A 22255-nucleotide genomic window follows, 5' to 3' on the forward strand; every position below is an offset into this window, starting at 1 on the left:
TTTTTTTGCTAATCCTGTTTACCACAGTGTAAATTCATCAGTTAAAATTTCTCCATAAACAGACTTTATAAGGCTAGGTATTCTTTCTCAAGCATCACTTCATAAAAATGCAAGCAGATGTGATAGAAATGTAGCATTTGCAACAAACGGGCTTGAAAATCAGGTTTGTGAGAGTATGTTTACACAAACATCAGCAAATGAAAATAAATCACCTCCATTAACAGACTACTGCAGACCATTTTGAAAAGTGAACGGTCGCAAGTAATTGACTACGTTTTTTTGAAACTCACTGTCAAAGACTCTGCCCCATGAATTATCTAACTGGACCAGCTCCACTATGTGAAGGAAATGCTTAAACCGAGCATGATGCAGTTCTGATTTTGGATATCCACTCCAGGGTTTGGTGTGCACATTTTATTTACATTATGTAGCACGAGTACTATACCAGCATCCAAATGCTTAGTATATACATTACATATATTTATATATATTTATATATTTAAACATAAGTTTTTAGAATTTTTATGGGAAAGTCAATATTATTGTTGTAATTTTTGCAACACTTAAAACACAAGAAGTGAATCCAATAAAGATCTTTTATGTTGATTTGATATTTAGTATTAATTGCATGACCATCATAGCACCATTTCCACAATCCACAGAATTAGCAGCTGCTTGAGTTTAACTAAAAATAGTCCAATATTGATACAACTTATACGCTTGCACTATACAAAAACCAGTAGTGTCTTAGTACAGTGCTGTAAAATGGAAGTCTGCAGATTTGACGGAAGATGCCATTTTAACAGACTATCAGTGATATACTGGCAATACTGTTGAAGCAGACAGTCAACACAAGGAAATAAAACGGGCAATTAACAGGTTTAACCAAATTAACATCCAATGTTACCCTCCCCTTTAAAAGGAAACAAGTTAAGGTCACTTTAGCTTGGAATCTAATGTGTTCACCTATGATGATCTTGCTAACTAGCACACAAATGATTGGATGTCCTCTGTCACAAGACCAGTATTGGAAAAGCCATAATTACAAGAGGCATCTACTGCATTAGTTAGAACTTCCTTTACGGCAATCATTATTGAATTCACTTGTACTTTCACAAATCAAACAAGTTATGATGGCCCTCCATTTCCATTCAAGAAAGTGTCGAGTATCAAGTGGCTTTCAAGTAGCACAGCAATCATAAAAGTTCAAAGCATTCGATTGCGCTTGTGCGTTGGGGAGTCTGTGATGACATCAGTACACTGGGCTGAGGTACGCTTCCTTGTGCCACCATTGTCCAAATGGAGTGCCATTTCTTCTGATATGAAAGTGTTCAAATCCACATCATGGAGTCCATTTCTCCTGCGGGAAGTGTTGGAGCTACCACTCACATGAGTGGGAGACCCTGGAGTACTTGAGCGCACACTTATACTAGCCATTGCTCCACTAAGACCTATGGGGGCAAAAACAAAAAGCATTAAAATCATCAGCTTAACGTGCAACACTCAGGCACAGTGCACTGACCACAAAATAGTTAGTTATTTTGCCAACCCACTAAGCTAGCACCAGATTTTGACAGCATTTCACAAGGACACCAGCTCAAATTTAATCATTCAGGCCAATAAATAAATGGGCTCAGATAACTGAGTGCGCACAACAGCACATGTTGTTCATAAGCTTGTCAATAGAGCAAAAAGTGACAAATTTAAATCAGCTTACAGTGACCAACACACTAACTATACCTTGCAAGTAATTAGCAAAGAGCTGTAACTGGGACAGGAAAGTGAGTGACAGGCAGGTGAGAAGGAGAACAGTGTGAAAGACACTCAGAACAGGCCAACTGAAGAGAAGAAAACACAAGTGAGGTGATGAAAAAGGGGTGAGAAACAGAAGTCCAATTTTTTTTTGGGGGGGTGAGAGAGAGAAGAGAGAGAGAGGAAAGAGAGAGAGAGGAAAGAGAGAGAGAGGAAAGAGAGAGAGGAAGAGAAAAGAGGGGCAGAAGAGTTCAAGGAAGGGGTGGGGAGAGAAGGATGGCAGAGATGAAACAAAGGAGATGGGTGAAAGAAAAGGATTTACTTCAGTCATACAATACCTTTCACAATGTCAATACATCTTCAAGTTACCTGTAGCCAATAAAGTACCTTTGCCATTACAGTGGATTACAGAAGGAATTACAGTGATTAATACATACATAGCCACCTCCAACAAACTTATCTGATGGAAGCAGTACTGCACTGGCTGTCAACCAGGATTCAATACTGGGGTTGAGGAGTGAAAAGGGATGGAGGGGGAAGTGTAAAAAAAAGTAAAATCCCACACTGACATGCATTTCAAGTGTCATAACCTTGCATTCAATACCATTTTGTAAATACTTGTAATAGAAACTGCAGAGTGTGGACATTTTGTAAACAATCTTGTGATTGTAAAGACACAGTGATGCTGGCAAAATATCAGAACTCAAACAAATATCATATATTTCATCGAGTCAGACATACAGCACCAAAACAGACCCTTTGGTCAAACTATATGCCAACCAGATATCCCAAATTAATCTAGCCCTGTTTGCCAGCATTTGCCATATACCTCAAAACCCTTGCTGCTCATATACCCTTCTAAATGCTGTCAAATACCTTCACCACTTCCTCTGGCAGCTCATTCCATACACAAAAGTGTGGAAAAAGTGCCCCTTAGGTGCTTTTTAAACAATTCCTCTCTCACGATAAACCTATGCCCTCTAGTTTTAAGCTCCTTCTACCTGGGGGAAAAAAAGACCTTCAATATTCACCTGATCCATACCCCTCATGATTTTATAAACCTCTCAAGGTCAGTCTTCAGCTACCAACACTCCAGAGAAAACAGTCCAGCCTATTCAGCTTCTCTCAATAGTTCAAACCCTGGCAATATCCTTGTAAATCTTTTCCGAACCCCTTCAGGTTTCGGAACATCTTTCCTATAGCAGGGAGACCAGAACTGAATGCAGTATTCTAGGAGTGGCCTAATGAATGTCCTGTACAGCCGCAAGGTGGCCTCCCAATTGCTCAGTGCACTGACCAATAAAGGCAAACATACCAGATGCTTTTTTCACTTCCCACATATATCTACAACTCAGTTTAAAGTATGAATATGCAACAAGGTCTCTGTTCAGCAACGCTCCCCTAACCTCAAGCATACAAGTCTTGCCCTAATTTGCCTTCCCAAAATACAGCACCTAATTCCATCTACCATCCTCAGCCCATTTGCCCATCTGAACAAGATCCCATTGTACTCAGAGGTAATCTCCTTTGCTGCCCAGTACAGCACCAAATTTGGTGTCATATGCAAACTTAATATCTCACAAAAGGCCATCATTTAGAATTATGTGGCCATTAAACTGAACATATTTCCCCAATAATATTTGATCAATTAGCCAGCTTGCCAGGTCAAAGTAAAAATGCACACAAACCTTGGAGTGGAATATATATTCTAGTATACTGAATTTGCACAGTCAACATAATTAAAAAGTCACTACTTACAAACTGCGCCATTTCTCCCAGATGAAGACATTAGCAAGATTTGCCTAAAGCAGTCTTGGAAATTTTCAACTTATATCTTAACAGGCTGTCATTCTTTCTGATAAAAGAAACCACTGAAGTTTAAAGTTTATACAAAGAATGTCTACATGGGCAAACACGATGGCCACACAAAACCCGGTGTAATGTTCCCCAAAAACTGGTCCACCACAAGACAACTAAATGGAAGTCAACAATTCAAAACAATAACCATTTCATTTGGAATACTAATACAGGGAGTTTCAGTTCCTAAAGTCTCACCTAAAATTACAGACAGACATTCTTTAATAATGTAAGTTAATGGTTTCTTGGCATCATTTAACCATGGTTTTCTCAATGGAGGTGGGAAAGGGGAGCACACACGAGAGAGGGGGAGAGCGTGCACGCGCGAGAGAGATGTGGAGATGCTTAGGCAGAGAACTCAGATTTTGGTGCCTAACCAGCTGACAGCATAACCTCCAATGGTAAAATGGCTAAAAAGGGAAGCTCAGAAATCCAGAATTACATGAGCACAAATTTTTCAGATATGCTTAAACACTAACTAAATTGGCGCCAAACAAACTTGAGTTAATAAACAGCTATGATCTCAAAGGATACACATTGCAGGTAGTTGATAAGCTTAGATTTACCACTAATTAAATAACCTGGGCTAATTCAACAAGAAAATAAAACCAATTTTCAGAACTCAAGTTCATAAAATTCTGGCTTGAAGAGTTAGTTGGACTGAATTGGTATTTACATCACTAAATATAGAACGATGTGCCACCAATTACTACACTACCTAATGATACCGAGGTCAAGATTTCATCACTCTTCAATTCAGAGAATGTGCAAAAACGAGGTATAGAGGGTCAGAACTAGCTCAGTCAGTGCTGAAATCATGGGGTGTGCTGGGGGCAAGAGTTAACCTATAAGGAATTGGGTGAACATGGATGAATTCACCCACAGATAATAATTAACCCAAGATTTAAAATCTCGTCCCATATACGTTAACAGCACAACAGCATAATTCTTACATAATAGAAACCAATTGGCAAGACTGTACAATTTTTTTGATGCATCTAAAACATAGCAGAAACTATGTCCAGTGGTGTTCACACTAGAACACCACAGACTATTGTAACTTCAGAATTGGAGGTTTAAAAATAATTCTCTGTACATGCTAAGTGATAAGAATTAACAGACCAATGTATACTGCATAAAAATGCAGCACCTGTTGCAATTTCAAAACTCATTAATAACTCACATGCACATCAACAGCAATAGTACAGTATCTGACATTTCTCTAATTAAAAATCAGACCAACCACACTTCGTTGCTTCATGTGTTTCATTTCATAAATGAAAATTAAATTGACAAAGATCAAATGAAACATTTTCCACCTGAATTAACAGAGGCTAAGAATCCATTTAAAAGGGGTACACATGAATCAATTGTGACAACATAATTTATGCTGACCCACATTGCAAAGATATGCACGACACAGAACACTTTCTGCAACACAAAAGCAATGCCACATTGACGTTTTCTTTGCTACCCAAGTTATGGATTTCAGTTTAAAGGTTTCTGGGAAATAGGTCTCAAACAAACCTTCACAAAGCTGTTGCGTACAGCTTCAAAACTGATAAGACTGTGAAACCATAAGAAATAGGAATGGAAGGCAGGCTATTTGGCCCATTGAGTCCACTCTGCCATTCTATCATGGCGATGGACATTTCAACGCCACTTATCCACACTCTCCCCGAAACCCTTAATTCCTTGCCAGATTAAGAATTAATCAATCTCTGCCTTGAAGACATTTAAAATCCCGGCCTCCACTGCGCTGAGGCAATGAATTCCACAGGCTCACCACACACTTGCTGAAGAAATGTCTCCTCATGTCCATTCTAAATTGAGCGGACCTCACATTTGTCCACATTGAATTTCGTCAGCCATTTCTTGGACCATTCTCCTAAACTGTCTAAATCTTTCTGCAGCCTTCCCACCTCCTCAGAATTACCTGCTTGTCCACCTAACTTCGTATCATTGGCGAACTTCACCAGAATGCCCCAGTCTCTTCATCCAAATCACTGGAGTCCCACTTGTCACCAGCTGCCATTCTGAAAAAGAACCTTTTATCCCAATTCTCTGCCTTGTGTCAGACAGCCAATCCCCAATCCACGTCAGTACCTCACCTTGAACACCATTGGCCCTCACCTTACTCAGCAGCCTCCAGTGAGGCTCCTTATCAAAGGCCTTTTGGAAGTCTAGATAGATAACATCCACCGAGTTTCCCTGGTCTAACCTATTGTTACTTCAAAAGAATTCTAGCAGGTTTCTCAGGCACAACCTTCCCTTAATAAATCCATGCTGACTTGTTCTAACTTGACCCTGCACTTTAAGAATTTAGAAATCTCATCTTTAATGATGGATTCTAGAATTTTACCTACAACCGAGGTTAGACTAATCGGCCTATAATTTTAAATCTTTTGTCTTGACAATGGATCGAGTCATTTGCTCAAAAGCTGAAAACTGAGCATTTTATTCCATTAAGCGTGCATCTCCCAGCACCCAAACATTAAAAAAGTCACAATTTCTCCTCAGACAAAGACACCTAGCAATTGACAACCATCATGCATCAGTCTACCCATTTCCTCCATCGCTGCCTTCCGACTAAGCTCAGCGCTGCAGTTCACATGTACTCATCTCTCCTGAGATTAGAATTAGCACAGGTGAACCATGATTCATAAGGGTAAGAAAGAGAGAAAAAAATATATAGGCAGGAAATAAACATTTCCAAAAGCAGCTACCATTACATTTGCTGACAGTTTCTTAGAATCTACATGAAATATCAAGAGGGAAAGCTCACGTTCTGCACCTATTTCACCATAACTAATTTTGATCTCACCCCCACCCACTTGCAATCTCTTCCATTTCTCCTCCTCAGTTCAGTCTTAAATAACAGTAATTTATTACAACAACCTGAATTTATGTAATGCCTTTAACGTAACAAAAGAGCTTATTATCATTTCAAACAATTTGACAACCATTTATAATTTCAAAATCTTGGTAAATGAGCTAGGTTTTAAAGAAAAATCTTAGAGAAGTAGCAAGGCAGACAGGTTCAGGGCCTCAACATCCAAAGACATGGGTAGCCTTGGTGGAATGATTAATCCAGGAGGTGGAAGAGGTCAGAATTGAAGCAGCATGGATCTCAGAGGATTGAGAAGATTACAGAGACAGGGATTAAGAAACCTTGGTACATCAATTCCCTCATCCTGTGAAACACGTTTTATACGAGTAGGTTTGAATCCTCAGACTGCTGCTGATATTTTCAAAAGTAATTTCTTCCGATATGCAAACAAATAAAAAACTTTAAAAGACCAAAATGATTCACATTCTAAGTATGCAACCTGAGAAGGACCAAAAACTTACAGTAAGTAACTTTGCAAAACATCGTATGGTGCTGCTCAGAAATGTTGTGAAGCAAAATTTGACACCAAGCAACATGAGCAATAATAAGGCAGATAGCCAACAGCTCAAAGGCTTGGTCAGAAGGTCAGACTTTAAGGAGGGCAGATAGAAAGGCTGAGAATTTTAGGGAATAGAAGGCTCTGTCACCAGTATTTGTGCAACTATAATCAGAAATGCTCAAATAATCAGAATTGGACCATGTTTGATTTCTCAGAAAGCTGGAAACAAAGATCGGAACAGACAAGATCAGAGCGAGATTTCACAATATGGGTGACGATTTTTACATCAAGCATTGCACACTCAAGAGCCAATTCCGTTCAACAAACAAACAGGGGTTGGTGTCCAGGACTTGATGCAAATCATGACATGGGCAGAGTTTTCAACAAATTCAAGCAAACTGAAGTCAAAACATAAGAGAAAGTGAGAACGGCAGATGGTAGAGATCAGAGTGGAAAAGTGTAGTGCTGGAAAAGTACAGCCAGTCAGGCAAACAGAAAACGAGAACTGTGGATGCTGGAGATGAAGTCAGAACATGGGGGTGGTGGTCAGCAACGCATCAGAATAATCAAATTTGGAAGTAATTAAGCCACGAAGAACAATTCTGCACCAGATGAGGGGGGCTAGGGTAGTTTCACAAATGAAAATAGATGATCTTAGTAATCTTATAGATAACAATCACAAAGTATGTTTTTCAGAAAATGTACAAAATTTAGTAAGATCTTAGCAAACATGACAAAAGAACTTTTGAATATGAGCTAAATTTGTATTGATCATAATGCCATACAAAGTTAAAAAACAGTAGAAGGAAGCTATTCACCCTTTTGAGCCCGCTCCGCCATTCAATGATCACAGCTGATCATCCAATTCCATACTCTGTTCTGGCTGTCTCCTTTTAGCCCCTTTGTCGAGCTCATTTACAAGATTCTATGTCTTAGCCCCCTCTACTTTTTGCAACAAAGGCTTTCACAGGCTCACCACTTTCTGAGCAAAGAAATGTATCCTCATTTCAGCCTTTAATGACCTACAGCCTAATGCGACCCCTGGTTCTGTACTCCCCAGCGACATCCTGTCTTTACCATCTGATCCTGTGAGAATTTTGAAAGTTACAATGAGATACTGCCTTATGAATACAATGCCAACCAAACCAGTACCTCTTCAAATGTCAGGAACTGCCATCCAGGGAACCAGCCTGATACACTTTTGATGCATTCCCTTCATAGCAAGAACATCCTTCCTTAGATTAGGGAGACCAAAACTGTACACCACATTCTAGGTTTGGTGTCATCAAGACCCTGCACCTTTAGAGCATAACAACCATTCTTCCATGCTTTAATCCTCTTGGCATGAAGGCCATCATACAATTCATTTTTTTCATCTGCACACTTACTTTCAGTGACTGGTATATAGAATAATCTCAATTATCCAAATGAGACATGCGCGGAGTATTTTGCTCAGATAACAGTTTGGAAAACAGGTTGTTCGGCTAATGAATAGCGCTTTTATGGGACCTTGAGAGCTTGTTTGAATAATCCGAAATTCGGATTACTGATGATTGGATATCCAAAGTTGTTCTGTAAAAGGAGATCCAGCTCTGGTTGAATCTCCCTTTTCCAAAGCCATCACCATTCAGATAACCTTCCTGCTTTTATGACCAAAGCAGAAAGCCTCAGTTATCCACATAAAATGTTCTCTGCCATGCATTCCCTCACTACCTCAACTTGTCCAAACCACCCTGAAGTATCTTGATCCTCCTCACATTTCACTCACTTGGCCGGTTTTGTCATGTCTGCAAAACTGGAGATATTATCTTTAGTTCCCTCATCTAAAATCACAAACATTTATTGTCAACACTTAAGTCCAAGCAGTGATCCCTGCTGAACCACTTGGAAAGTGACGCACTTATTCCTACTCTTGGTTTCCTGTCTGCCAACCAATACTGTCTCCATGTCAGTGCACAATCCCAATCCCATGTGCTTTAATTTTATATGCTAATCCCTTGTGGGATCACATCAAAAGCCTTCTGAAAGTTCAAGTAAACCACATCCACCAGCTCCCCCCTATAAACTGTATTTGTTACATCAAAAATTTCCAATAGATTTGGCCAGCATGATTTCCCTTTCATAAATCTGTGCTGTCTCTGACCAATCCAGTCACTGTTTTCCAAGTGCTCTAATAGAGTCCATTACAAAAGATTTACTAACATTTTCCCTGCAATCCATGTCAGACTAACCAGTCTAGAATTTCCATTTTTCTGTTTTTTTAAAGAAATACAGGTGCCATACTAGCTAGCTTCCAATACACAGGAATTGTTCCAGAGTCAACAAAAGCTTAGAAATGACAACTCAGGCATCAACTGTTTCTGGGGCCACTTCCTCAACTACTCTGGGATGTAAAATCAACCTTATCAGCTTTTCATCACAATTACCCCAACCCCACTTCCTTCAGTGCCTCCCTCACTATACCTTATATTTCCCAATATTTTTGGAATGTTATCCTTGTTTAAGATGACAAAACCAAAAACACATTTTGCCAACTCTGCTCCCCATTATAACAAACATTGGGACCTATATTGCCTTCACTCATTGTGAAATTCTCTGTAGTTTTGTGAAAAGAAAACAGTTTGTATGTTCCCCACGAACTTACTCTCACGCTCTATTTCCCCCTCAAATCAAATTTTAGTCACCTGGGATACTGAGATCAATTGAATAAGTCTAAGTGCAGCCACAAAATAAGACAACAAAAAGGAGGTAGAAAGATCCATGCCAAAAAAGTTGAAAAACCAAAACATATTGAACATTGTGACAAATATGCATATTAAAAACTAGTTGCAATAACAATGAAGTTATTAACCATGTAAAAGGTTTTGGTAAGCAAAGTAAGGAACGTAATTTCCATGACTTTAATCTGTATAACAAGAAGAAACTAAACTGAGAACACACTTAGATGTCTTTGCAATGAATGCAACGTCAAATCTGTACAATATAAACAGACAAATTAAGAGTGAGGGGAGGTCATTTGGCACCTTGAACCTGACACCTTCAAAGCAGATCTGATTGATCTGACTGTCTTGTAGAACTTACACAGAAATATGGGGGAAGAAAATCATAGCACAAACACGTAGATGACTAAATGGATAACTGATTTTTCATAACTTGCTCCCTTAGTTAGAATCTTTCAATTAGGATAGGCAATTAAATCAACAATTTCTGAATGACTTAATGAGCTAATTAAATTTGTGACAATGAATTTGAGAAAACAAAACAGGTCAGAAACCTTCACACTTAGAATTTCCTCAACACACGTACACTTTCAAAGAGCACTTCAAAGGTTTTTTCTTTCATCAGTTCATTAGCTGGACACTTCATTAGCTGGGCAAGACTATTATCCTCTTTCTTTGCAAAGAGGATCAGAAACAATTCTTAAGTAGCTCCATTTATCATTCTCAGGAATACAGTCAATAGATCACTAGCAAATGTATAGTATGGCAAGACACTGATCAAGCACCTACACATTTGACTATAGTACACTAAAAACAATACTTTTGAGTGTCCACACAGAAAGCAACTCACATTCTACTCCCAGCACATGCATGTTGGTTTTAGTAATACTAATGCAGGTTGCCACCCAATAAAACATAGAAACATGGTACCAAAGTGCAGGAATAGGCCATTCAGCCCTTCGGGCCTGCACCACCACTCAATATGACCATATGTGTAATTTCAGTATCCCACTCCTGTTTTCTCTCCATACCTCTCAATTCCTTTAGCCACAAGGGCTACATCCAGCTCCCTACTGAATATATTAACAAACTGGTCCAATAGCTTACTGTGGGAGAGAATTCCACACAAAATCTCTAAATGAATGAATGAATTCTTCCTCACTTCAGTCCCTCAGTCTTGGGCTGTCACCCCTACTTCTGGATTTGTCCAACACTGGGAACATTCTTCCCACATCTAGCCTGCCCAGTCCCCATCAGGATTGTTTGTTTTCCTATGAGATTCACCCCCACCCCCAGACTCTCTCAAGTCGCAAGAGTCTCCTTCCTCAGACAAGGCAACCACAACTGCACACAATACTCAAGGTAAGGCCTGAGGCCCTGCTTTACTGCAGCAAGACATCCATACTCCTGTACTCAAACCCACTCACTCTGAAGACCAGCATGCCATTAGCTTCCCTTACTGCCTGCACCACCAACAGCAACTTTCAGCGACTATTCCATCATGACAACCAACTCTTGGTGCACCTCACCTTTTCCTAAACTCCCATCATTCAGACAATAATCAGCCTTCCTGTTTTCACCAAAGTGGATAACCTCACATTTATCCACATTGAATAGGTAAATACTTGGCAAATGCAATGCCATCAGCCATCCAAAAATCATCTTTGCATTCTCCTCATAACACACACTGCCACTCAACTTAGCGGCAGCTGCAAATTTGGAGATGTTGCATTCAATTCCTTTGTCCAAATCGTTAATGTATATTGTGGACAGCTGGGGTCCCAGCACTGAACCCAGCAAAGGGTCTGTTTATTCCAAATCGCTGCCTGCCAACCAGTTCTCTATCCACATCAATACACTCCCTCCATAGCCATCAGCTTTGATTTTGATTACTATTCTTTTGTATGGGACCTTAAAGGCCTTTTGAAAGTCCAGATACACAACAACCACTGATTCACCCTTGCCCACTCCACTGGTCACATCTTCGAAAATTTCAAGCAGATTTGTCAAGAATGATTTCCCTTTACCAAATCAGTGCTGACTTGGTCTGATCCTGTCACCACTTTCTAAATGCTCAGTTATTAAATCCTTAATAATTGATTCCAGCATTTTCCCTACCAATAATGTTAGGCTACACTGCCTGGAATCCAGTTTTCTCTCCCTCAAGAGGGGTTACCTTTCAGAAAATTAGAACTTTTTGGAGTCTATTGCATGCTTGAAAATGATTGAAGTGTCCACTATTTGTAGGGTCACTTCCTCAAATACTCTGGGCCACAGAGCATCAGCCTTTGGGACTTAGCAAGTTTTCATCCCAATTTCCCCAATACCATTTCATGACTAATAAGTATCTCCTTCAGTTCCTCTTTCAAGCTTGACCTTTTGCTGATAGCATTTGTATAAAGCTATTTGTGCCCTCCTTAGCGAATGCAGATCCAAAGTATTAATTAACTGGTCTGCCATTTCTTTCTTGTCCATTATGAATTCACCTGATTCTAATTGTAAAAGGATCTGCACTTGTTTTCAGTCTTTTTCTAGTCACATATCCATAGAAACCTTTTCAGTCAGTTTCTAATATTTTCTGCATGCTTACTCTATCAATGAACACTGATCTACAACCCAAACTCCAGGAGTACCATTACCAATGCGGTTATCATACAGGACCCTCTCTTGTGAAGCAGCAGCATGGGAGCATACGGTTTCTACTGTATCAAAGCAGACACTGGCTATGTTCCTTGTACCCATCAAAAACATCTGCAAATACGTACACCCTGATGAAAGACTCCTATTGCCTGGATACATCATGAACAATGAGGGCTTGTGGTGCAGCAGATAACATCTCCTCAGAGGCAGAAGTTGAAAAAGTTTTGGCCAATAAGGTTGCATTCATAACTGAGCCAACCAGGTTGATTATCAACCTGCAAATCTCTCTAATGTGCCCACAGCAGACAGCAAGAATGAGATCCTTCTAATCAGTCATGTTTAAAGGAAATGGTACCACTCAAGCTGTAGCCTCTGGCTTCATACTTGTTACACGAAAAATAAGTCACAAAATCAGATTCACGAGTTGCCGCATGTATTTCTGGATCTGGAAACCTCTCAAGTTCAAGTCTATCTTGAACTAAGACTTGATTCCAAAAAACTTAACCAAAATTTATAGGGATATATACATTAATCATTTGGCTTTATTAAGTTAAAAATCACAACACCAGGTTATAGTCCAACAGGTTTATTTGGAAGCACTAGCTTTCGAAGCGCTACTCCTTCATCAGGTGGAACTACCTGATGAAGGAGCAGCACTCAAAAAGCTAGTGCTTCCAAATAAACCTGCTGGACTACAACCTAGTATTGTGTGATTTTTAACTCTGTACACCCCAGTCCAACACCAGCTCCTCCAACTCATGGCTTTATCAGAGCATACAACTATAATTACAGGAGCAGAAAGCAAATTAACAAATTCAGATGAATTGCTGACATAGCTGTCCTAAACATTCGTTATCTGGTTGTATAACTTCATGCATTTGAATTGGATCCTGAGACCAGTTAAACTATTTTGTACTCAAAGTTGAGATCGGACCAAGTTGACAAGGTGAAGTTCTTCATGTGCATATCAAACGTATCCGACCCATCTCCCACCCTCAACCACACAAACGCTTAATCACTTAACAGTATAATTACCATGCAGTGCAATGGCTTCACGAAAAGGCTGCAAGTCAGTCTCTACAGATGAACTAGTTTCTGTTGTGGGTGTTCTAGTGGGTGAGGTTACTACTGTCAGTCTAGGGGGTGCTCTGGTGTTGCGTGGTGGTGGAGCTTTTCCACACAAAAAGCTGATCAAATCTTCTCGTCGAATAGTTCGTCTCCGCTTTTTTACCCAAGCTAACACATCCTTATTACGCCGTTGATAACCGAGCTGAATTCCTAAGTCATAGCTTCGGCGATGAGCTTCAATACTTTCTGAAACAAAAACAGTGACAAATTTCTCAGCATAGCTAGGCACTTCCAGAATCAAAAAATTCTAGACATCACAGTTTAATTTGCAACAGTTTTGGAATTAAATTTTTCATCAAATCGAAATGCTGCACAGTTCTGCACTGGAGACACAACCTCGATTTTTGGAATCAAGGCTGTGGAACAGGACTTGCGAGCAAGTGTACCAAATGAACCAAGAAATGAAAAGCACCAATAAAAATGACAATTTAAACGTGTTATCACGCTGCTGGACACAAACTTAGGTAAAGTAAGGACTATGTCCTCAATTAATTCTTGTTTTTGAAGAGTTAACGTACTTATTTTCATGTACAGCTCACTTGAGAGGGGTTAATTTGCTGGAATTCTAACCAACAAGGCTAAGATACAACTAGCTTTGAACAGTCCGCTTGCTCAGCTCCTTTGATCACTAAAGTAAAACATGCTTGTGATTGCCAGTTTTACAAGTGGAGTTGATTTTGAAATTTTGCGTGCACTCTTACAGGGATCAAACTTAATGGAAACTGCCTAAAACTGAAAATATACTTAAATGTTTTCATTACTGTAGTAGTTGCATGGGAAATTGTGCAATAAATTTTCAAAAGTCAGAAACAAAAAAAACAAACTCATAACATGGAAGCCAAATATGTTAGATTTGCCACTTGAGGTCATTGTAAATTTCTGCTATGAGCTGCATAGTTTAAACTACAATTGTTTCGTTAACAAATTTGGAAAGCTACTTAGAAACTATAGATTAAAAAAACCATGACCAGCACAGCTGACTAAATTTCACTGGTCAAATATGCTCCCAAGAGGTCCAAAAATAAAACCACATTGGCTAAAATGACCAATTGCAGTCTACAGAACTCAGATGTTTTCAAGTCAAATAGTATAGACCACATCGCTATAAAGCTTTATCAGTGCAACTGCAATAAGTTTAAAAAAAAGTAATTTCATCTTTAACCATCCAAACTGTTAGCAAAAGCATTCCTTTCATAAAATGTTTTCTACTCTTGTGAAGTTGGTTAATCTTTGTGCCACTTTATCAAATTGCTTAAATTTAACCATTTAATGATTCATCTTTTTGGAGAATTTTCTAAGTATAGCAGTTCACAATCAGGTTTTAGCCAGTAGACGTCATCTCCATGTCATTGTGGTGCTCCTATGTCCAAATTGTACACTATTTCATAAAATCAGAAATATTTCACCATAAAACCAAAAAGCATTATTTTGTCACTAAAACAAAAGTACAGTAGTGCTCAAATATAAGATCACTAATGCCAATTGAATCATTGGCAGTATGCTTATTATTCCAATATGCTGTGGTAAGGTGTGACATGTTTCATTTGTGTTTTCAAAATTCTCTTGAGATTGAGAGCATTGCAACGCAAGGACAGGTGTCACATTTAAGATTAGGCCACTGTGCAGCTTATGTTAAGGATGAAGCAAATGATTATGCTAGAAAATAAATTACATCTAGCTAAGAACATTCAGAAACCTGACATGACCTGCCACAAATAGAGACAGGATTTTTAAAACACATTTTTTAAATCGAAAAACACACTTGTTCCAAAAACATCAAATCTTAGGAAATGCTGCATTTTTTTACTTCTTCACTTTGACCCCTCTCCTATAATTACTCAGTAAAGGCACTGCATATTTGAGAAGTATGAAGACCATCTTTCTTTTGCAATCAATACAGGTTAAATATTCCTAAGACAAAATTAAAACCAATGCTTCAGTATGTATTATATACACAATTCTGCACAACTGAGTCGATGTAATTGATTTGCACAAAGGATTTGAGGGGGAAAAAGTCACCTAACTAATTTAAGTGTAGGCACATGCCTGAACTGAAATTCAACTGTCAAATTAAAACCATCTCACTGTCCCACAAAAGAAATACACTCTGCTCCATGTTAGATACCAAGTGGAACAGAATGTTAATTTAATGAAAAATATTAAAATGGAAGTAATCAGTGTCATGTGAAAAAAAAAACTGGATAAAATAGGTTACAAATGCTTTGTGTAAGAATGGAAATATGTTGCAGCAGTTTTGTTTTGACGGCACTATCTAGAAGTCTGAGTCATTGGAATGAGAAGGGAGGGAGTTCCTGGGCTTAGCCCATTCAGTAGAATAATTCAGAAAAGGAAACCATTTGAAAAGTCTGATGAATACAATTAATTCAGTTTTTGACAATTACACTTTCAAAAGAATAAAGTGTAGTAAGATAGATTTATTACAAAGTTACACTTCAACTTCTGCATCGGAGCCTTTAAAGGAGTTGAACCTCAACATTTCACCTTCCACCCTGACAATGCACCGAGGCAGCTGTGTGCTGCTGGTCATTACTAGGAACTTCAATTATATATGTAGCACCTTATTTTTAAACTGTACTTCTAGTAGAGGGAAGGCATACACTTTCTTTTTGGTAAAAATAAAGAGCTCATGCCTCATTCAAGTGCAAAGTTGAAACAGTCCTCCTCCCAGCCCACACAGTGACAGATGAGTGCAGCCAACAGGAGGGGGGTTTGAATTTACCTTTATACACATTGGTGACAGCCGAAGCGGCATTTTGAAAGGGGACCCAGAGTGACAGCCCTTGTTGTTGACAGACTCGATCTACAAAAAAAAGCACACATACACACACACATACACACACCACAGGGAGGGGAAGGGAGGAGGGAAAGTGTTGGGGAAAGGGGGAAAAGAGGGAGTGGGGGGGTACAAAAATTAGATGATCAATCCATGCAAAGTCAGTACTTAAGATGCACACAATAATCAAAAAGGCGACAAATGGACAACCCTCTTGAATAGATAAAGGGGGGAGAGAGAGACGGCCATGTTTGATTTCGCCATTTTGGTTGCGACTGTTTTTTTCAAAAATAAGGCTTCCCAACTCTCTCTCAAACCCTCAACCCGACGCGTTATATATATATTTTTTTTTAAAAAATAGGATTCCCCAATTATTTCTCAGAAAACCCCTTGCCGCGTCCGCCGGTGTAGAAAGAAAGAAAGTTTACTCCCTGCCACCCTCCCCCCTCCCCTCACCCTTCTGAGGAGATAATAAAAAGAGAGAGAGAGGTTAAAAAATTAAATACAAGCCGGCCGAAACAAGAGAAAGCAGAAGGGCGGACACCTCGCCGGTCGGTACCTTTGTATAACTGGGCGACGGCGGTGGCCGAATTTTGAAATAAATGCCAAAGTTTTTGCTGGGTCTGCTCTTCCTCTAGCGACGCCCTCTCCTCCTGGGTCTGCTCCTCTTGCTCGCTCTCCGCCAGGCACTGCCTCTCCCATTTGGAAAACCAGTGTTCGGGGCAATGTTCCTGTATCTCTGACTCGTGCTCATCTTTCTTATCCTCCATGATAAATCGATCATCCACTATCTTTTTCATATAAATATTTATTGGAGGGGTGGAGGGGGGGGGTGGAGGAAGAGACAGACAGACAGAGAGATGGTTGTTGCGCTGAGCCTGTCTTGTTGTTATATCATTGGATATCCTCTTTTTTTTCCTCCTCTTCCACCTTCCCTCCCTCACTTCTTGGGGGTTTTAAAAAGGGGGAGGAGAGAGGGGTTTGGGAATGGGGGGGGAGGGGAGAAGGTGGGTTTGATTTTCTTTCTTTTAATCCCTTGATTTTTTTTGGCTTTTCTTTCCCCAAAAAAAATAACAAATTCCTCCCCCCTCCCCACCACCTCCTCCTCCTCCTCCTCCTCACATGGACACACGGAGCCACATTAAAAAACCTTGTCCGCGCCGTCAACAATCGCCCCGCTTGTACTTTTCGCTGACGTTATTAAACTGAAGGGAGGGAGGTAGGGCGGGGAGGTGGCTGCGTTTAGAGGAGGGACGCTGGGGTTGGTGTGGGGAAGATGAACGCACCGCCCGTGTGCACACACAGAAGGGGGGAGAGAGAGAGAGAGAGAATGTGCGCGCACAGCCCTGCCCTCCTGCTCCACCGCCCGCCCTCCTCTGTCTGTCCCCCTTCAACCACCGCCAGTGGAGGCCGCGCGGGCAGCCCCACCCCCACCAAGGGAGACCCAACGCCCATGCGCGATTCGTCCCTTTCCCCCTCCCCCCTTCAGCCGCAGCCGCCTCTCCAACGAAACCCCGCCTCCTTCTTCCCCTCCGCCGGCGGTGTACTCGCCCCTCCCTCTCCCCACCACCCCCGCCTTCCCGATTGGACGATCCCACCATCTTTTGCCGATGGAGGGTGGCAAGGTTCGGACCCCGGATTGGTGGAGGCTCCCGTTGTTCATCTGACGCATCGCAAGCGTCGGGGTTAAAGGGCGGGGCTTAGGGCGTGAAGCCAGGCAGCGACGCATGCGCTATGATGGCCGGTGAGGAAGAAGGAGTGTCACGTGATATAGGCCTAACTAATTGTATTTGTAGGGGGAGGGGATGGAGTCTTGAGAAGCTAATTTGGGGTTTGCATTTACTCACTAGAGGGATCTCGTTTAGAGATGACTATTTTACTCCAATGAAATGAGAAACATAGGTTTTAGGAGTAGAAGTAAGCTACTTAGCCCTTGGAGCCTGCTTCCCCAATCAGTCAAAGAGAATCAGAGAGGATTTGATAGATGTCAACATGGGGCAGACTGTCATACAGAAGATACCAATTTGAAACCAGCAAAGAAACACAATTCTTTCAGAATACCCGTCTGCAAGAAAAAAGTATAGAAAAGGAACTTGAGAAAGGAATGCCAATGGTCTAAAGGCCAAGGACCACTTCCAGCTTCTGGAAACACTTCCCAAATGTGTGCTTGGAAGTGTTGCTCTAGATTTGGGCTCATCAGCCAGACAAGGACCCACAGAACCATTGGAATGTCCTAGTTAGACAATCATACTCATGAGTGAGTGACTGCAGATGACAGGGTTCAATGATACCCCTCAGTCCATCATGCCTGTACCAGCTACCAAACATCCACACTTTAGACCATGTTGTAGGGGCTGCGGTGGCAGTGTCCCTGCTTCTGAACCAGGAGGCTCAGATTCAAGTCTCAACCCCTCCAGAGGTGTGTAATAACATGCCTGGAAAAAACCTTCCAGCTCAATGAGCAAACTTACATCCAGAACCCCAATTTGAGTTACAAATCTTCTCAAAACTTGCTAATCCCTGAAGAGGTTGATGAGGAAATCCAGTATAAGATAACATTGATCTGGTCGTGACCTCAGCTTCACTTTTCTCCCTGAACTCAATATAGGTTTGCATTCCAGATATTTTCAAATCGGCATGTTCACAGGCTTCACTTCTGGAGCAGGTAGGACTTGAACCCATGTCTTTAAACTCAGAGGTAGGTACACTACGACTGTGCAATAAAAAACACTGTTAAGGTTTGCATTCTATTTTGCCTTTTTATTTTAGTGTGCAGACTTCCAAAGTTCTTGCATAGGTGTCCAGGAAGCAAAGTGTTTGGCATAGTGATTGGCCTGGGCAGGTCTGTCGAGTGGGTACATGGCCACACAGCTTAGACAGAAGGTTTCTAGTTGTATATGTGCCACTTTTCACAACAACTGAATGTTTTAGAATGCTCCGTAACCTAGTTTTTGAAGCGCGTTCAATGTTGCAATGCATGTACAGAAGGCACACAGCAAATTCCAACAACAGCATTGTGATCAGGACCAAATCATCCATTTTGGTGAGATTGGGTGAATGATAAATGTTGGCTAGGGCAACAGGAAGAACTCCCCTGCTCTGCTTTGGATTAATGCCACAGCATCTGCACATTCACCAGGCAAGCCTAAAGACCTCAGCTTAGTGACCAAAGGAAAAGAAAGAAAATGTTTCTTTTTTGGGTAGAGCAAAACTAGAATATAAAATAATCACAAATAAATCTGAGTTATTGTAAAGAAGCTTTTCTACCCAAAAAAGCATTAAGAAAATGGAACTTGTAACCGACCTCAGGGACTAGTTGATGTGAATAGCTTAGATGCACTAAAGAGGAAGGTTGGTTACAGTCGTAGCTTTGAATGATAAGTGATAGGAATATAAACACCAGCATAGACCTGTTGAACTGCTAATGTAGTGTAGACTGAAAGCATTCACATTCCAGTTACTTTTCAGTTTAATCACTTTTGTGCATTGTTAGTATCCCTACCTCTAGGAGAAAGTGAGGACTGCAGATGCTAGAGATCAGAGTCAGTGTGTGGTGCTGGAAAAGCGCAGCCGAGGAGCAGGAGAATCAAGGTTTCTGTTATAAACCCTTCATCAGGAAGCCCTTCCTTATCTCTAGTATGGAAGACTTGGGTTCAAGTCCTACTTGCTCCAGAGATATATTATAACAGGTTGATTAAAAACATCTAGTCCTGTTCAGCTGATAGGCTTGTCTCAGTGCTATACATCCTATAAAAGATACCACCAGCACACCCAGAGTCTGGGAGCCTCTGGGGAGGAGAGAGAGATATGGGAGGGGCTGGGGCTGGGGCTGGGGCTGGGGCTGGGGCTGGGGCGAAAATAGCTGAGAGTGCAATAGATGGATGGAGGTAGGGGTGAAGGTGATAGTTCGAAAAGGAAGGTGGAGTGGCGAGGTGGGAAGGAAGATTGACAGGTGGGACAGGTCATGAGGACACTGCTGAGCTGGAAGATTGGAACTGGGGTAAGGTGGGGAGAGGGGAAATGAGGAAACTGGTGAAGTCTACATTGATGCCCTGGGGTTTAATGGTCCCGAGGCAGAAGATGGATGTCGGGTGGTGAGGGAGTGGCGATGGAGGAGGCCCAGGGCCTTCATGTCCTTGGCAAAATGGGAGGGAGAGTTGAAATATTCGGCCACGGGGCAGTGGGGTTGATAGTTGTGCGTGTCCCGGAGATGTTCTCTGAACCGCTCTGGGAGAAGTTGTCCGGTCTCCCCAACGTAGAGGAGACCACATCGGGAGCAACAGATACAGTAAATGACGTATGGGAGTGCAGGTTAAAATTATGTGGAGGCTGGTGAGGTGGAAGGTGAGGACCAGGGGGTATCCTTAACAGGATAGAAGGACAGAACTCCTCTGGTCCTCACCTGCCACCCCACCAACCTCCGCATAAATTGCATCATCCACTGACATGTCCGCTACCTCCAAACGGACCTCATCACCAGAGATATATTTCCCTCCCCACCCCTATCCACTTTCTGTAAAGACCGTTCCCTCTGCGAATACCTGGTCAGGTCCACATCCCCCAACAACCCACCCTCCCCTCCTGGCACCTTTCCCTGCCACGGCAGAAATTGCAAAACTAGTGCCCAAATCTCCCCCCTCACCTCCATCCAAAGCCCCAAAGGAGCCTTCCACATCCATCAAGTTTCACCTGCGCTTACACACATCATTTTATTTTATCCACTGCTCCCGATATGGTCTCCTCTACATTGGGGAGACTGGACGCCTTCTCACAGAGTGCTTTAGGGAACGTCTCCAGGACGCCCGCACCAATCAACCCCACCACCCGTGGCTGAACATTTCAACTCCCCCTCCCACTCTGTCAAGGACATGCAGGTCCTGGGCCTCCTCCACCACCACTGCCTCGCCATCCAACGCCTGGAGGAAGAACGCCTCATCTTCCACCTCAGGACCCTTCAACCCCAGGGCATCAATGTGCACTTGACCAGTTTCCTCACCTTACCTTACCCCAGTTCCAACCTTCCAGCTCAGCACTGTCCTCATGACCTGTCAATCTTCCTTCCCACCTATCCACTCCACCCTCCTATCCACTCCCACCTCCATCCACCTATCGCACTCTCAGCTACCTTCTCCCCAGCCCTACCCCCCCCCCCCCCTCCCAATTATGTCTGCCCCCAAGGCTCCCAGCCTCATTTCTGATGAAGAGCTGTGGCCTGAAACGTTAACTTTCCTGCTCCTCGGATACTGCCTGACCTGCTGTGCTTTTCCAGCACCTGTGGTACCCACCTCTACCTATGCCCATAGTCCTGTCCGTTTCAAGCCAACGGCACAAACTCAACGGTCTTAAGTATAAAACACATTATACTTGGAGACATTTTGGCCTTCAACTGTAAATTAGCAAATGGCATTCCATCATTACAGAATCTGGTAACTTGCCACATCCTCATAATGATTTATTTCTTGTTGTAAAGCTGTCAAGTTTAGTTAAGGGGGAATTGTAGTTACATTCAATGTGCCATTTTCTATGCCTATTGTTTCCATAATTAATGCATTTAGATATTTAAGCATTTGTTATACTTGCACAGCTTGATTTGCTAATAATTTGTCAAAAGTGTCAGCTGAGTGCTTATTTGGAATTATGAAAATAAAACAGCTTAACTCACTGCTTTACTTGCTGAAAACAAACATGGCTTGAACGATTTAATTTTTTTTCAATGTTGGCCATTATTTGTTCCTCAAAATGTTTCCTTTATGTAAATTAAATTGACACCAATGAAAGGTAACTTGTAGTTGACAAAGTATTGTGAAACGTGTATAGCATCATAATGTTGAAAAGATTAATAAAAGGAAAAAGACAAATTTATCAGGTTCTTTGCAGTATCAACCAGTTATGAACAGACTCTTGAAAGTTAGGGCTTTACTCAAGAGTTGAGAAGGTTGCAAGGGAACCTCAGAGAAATCTTTTGAGATTAGCAG

At 41.4% G+C, this 22255-nt stretch overlaps 1 protein-coding gene across 1 annotated transcript; it reads right to left on the minus strand.

The window, feature by feature from the left end:
- Positions 1 to 399: 399 nt before the first annotated feature.
- On the minus strand, positions 400 to 17652 carry hapstr1a (HUWE1 associated protein modifying stress responses a). The gene is made up of 4 exons (XM_060840500.1): positions 16840 to 17652; positions 16227 to 16307; positions 13394 to 13672; positions 400 to 1451 (listed from the first exon to the last, which is right to left on the minus strand). The coding sequence occupies exons 1-4, from the start codon at positions 17078 to 17080 to the stop codon at positions 1207 to 1209; spliced, it is 846 nt and encodes a 281-aa protein (XP_060696483.1). The 5' UTR covers positions 17081 to 17652; the 3' UTR covers positions 400 to 1206.
- Between the last annotated feature and the right edge of the window lie 4603 nt (positions 17653 to 22255).

This window comes from Hemiscyllium ocellatum, chromosome 20 (genome assembly GCF_020745735.1).
Source record: "Hemiscyllium ocellatum isolate sHemOce1 chromosome 20, sHemOce1.pat.X.cur, whole genome shotgun sequence".
Taxonomy (NCBI): domain Eukaryota; kingdom Metazoa; phylum Chordata; class Chondrichthyes; order Orectolobiformes; family Hemiscylliidae; genus Hemiscyllium; species Hemiscyllium ocellatum.

What these genes read in the sequence shown, in the direction of transcription:
- hapstr1a (XM_060840500.1), bottom strand. Translation starts at nt 17,080, where the DNA reads ATGAAAAAGATAGTGGATGATCGATTTATCATGGAGGATAAGAAAGAT. An exon ending in TGTCACCAATGTGTATAAAG is followed by an intron (nt 13,673 to 16,226) that starts GTAAATTCAAAC and finishes TTTTTGTTTCAG; the next exon opens with AAAGTATTGAAGCTCATCGC. An exon ending in TGAAGCCATTGCACTGCATG is followed by an intron (nt 1,452 to 13,393) that starts GTAATTATACTG and finishes TTGCCCCCATAG; the next exon opens with GTCTTAGTGGAGCAATGGCT.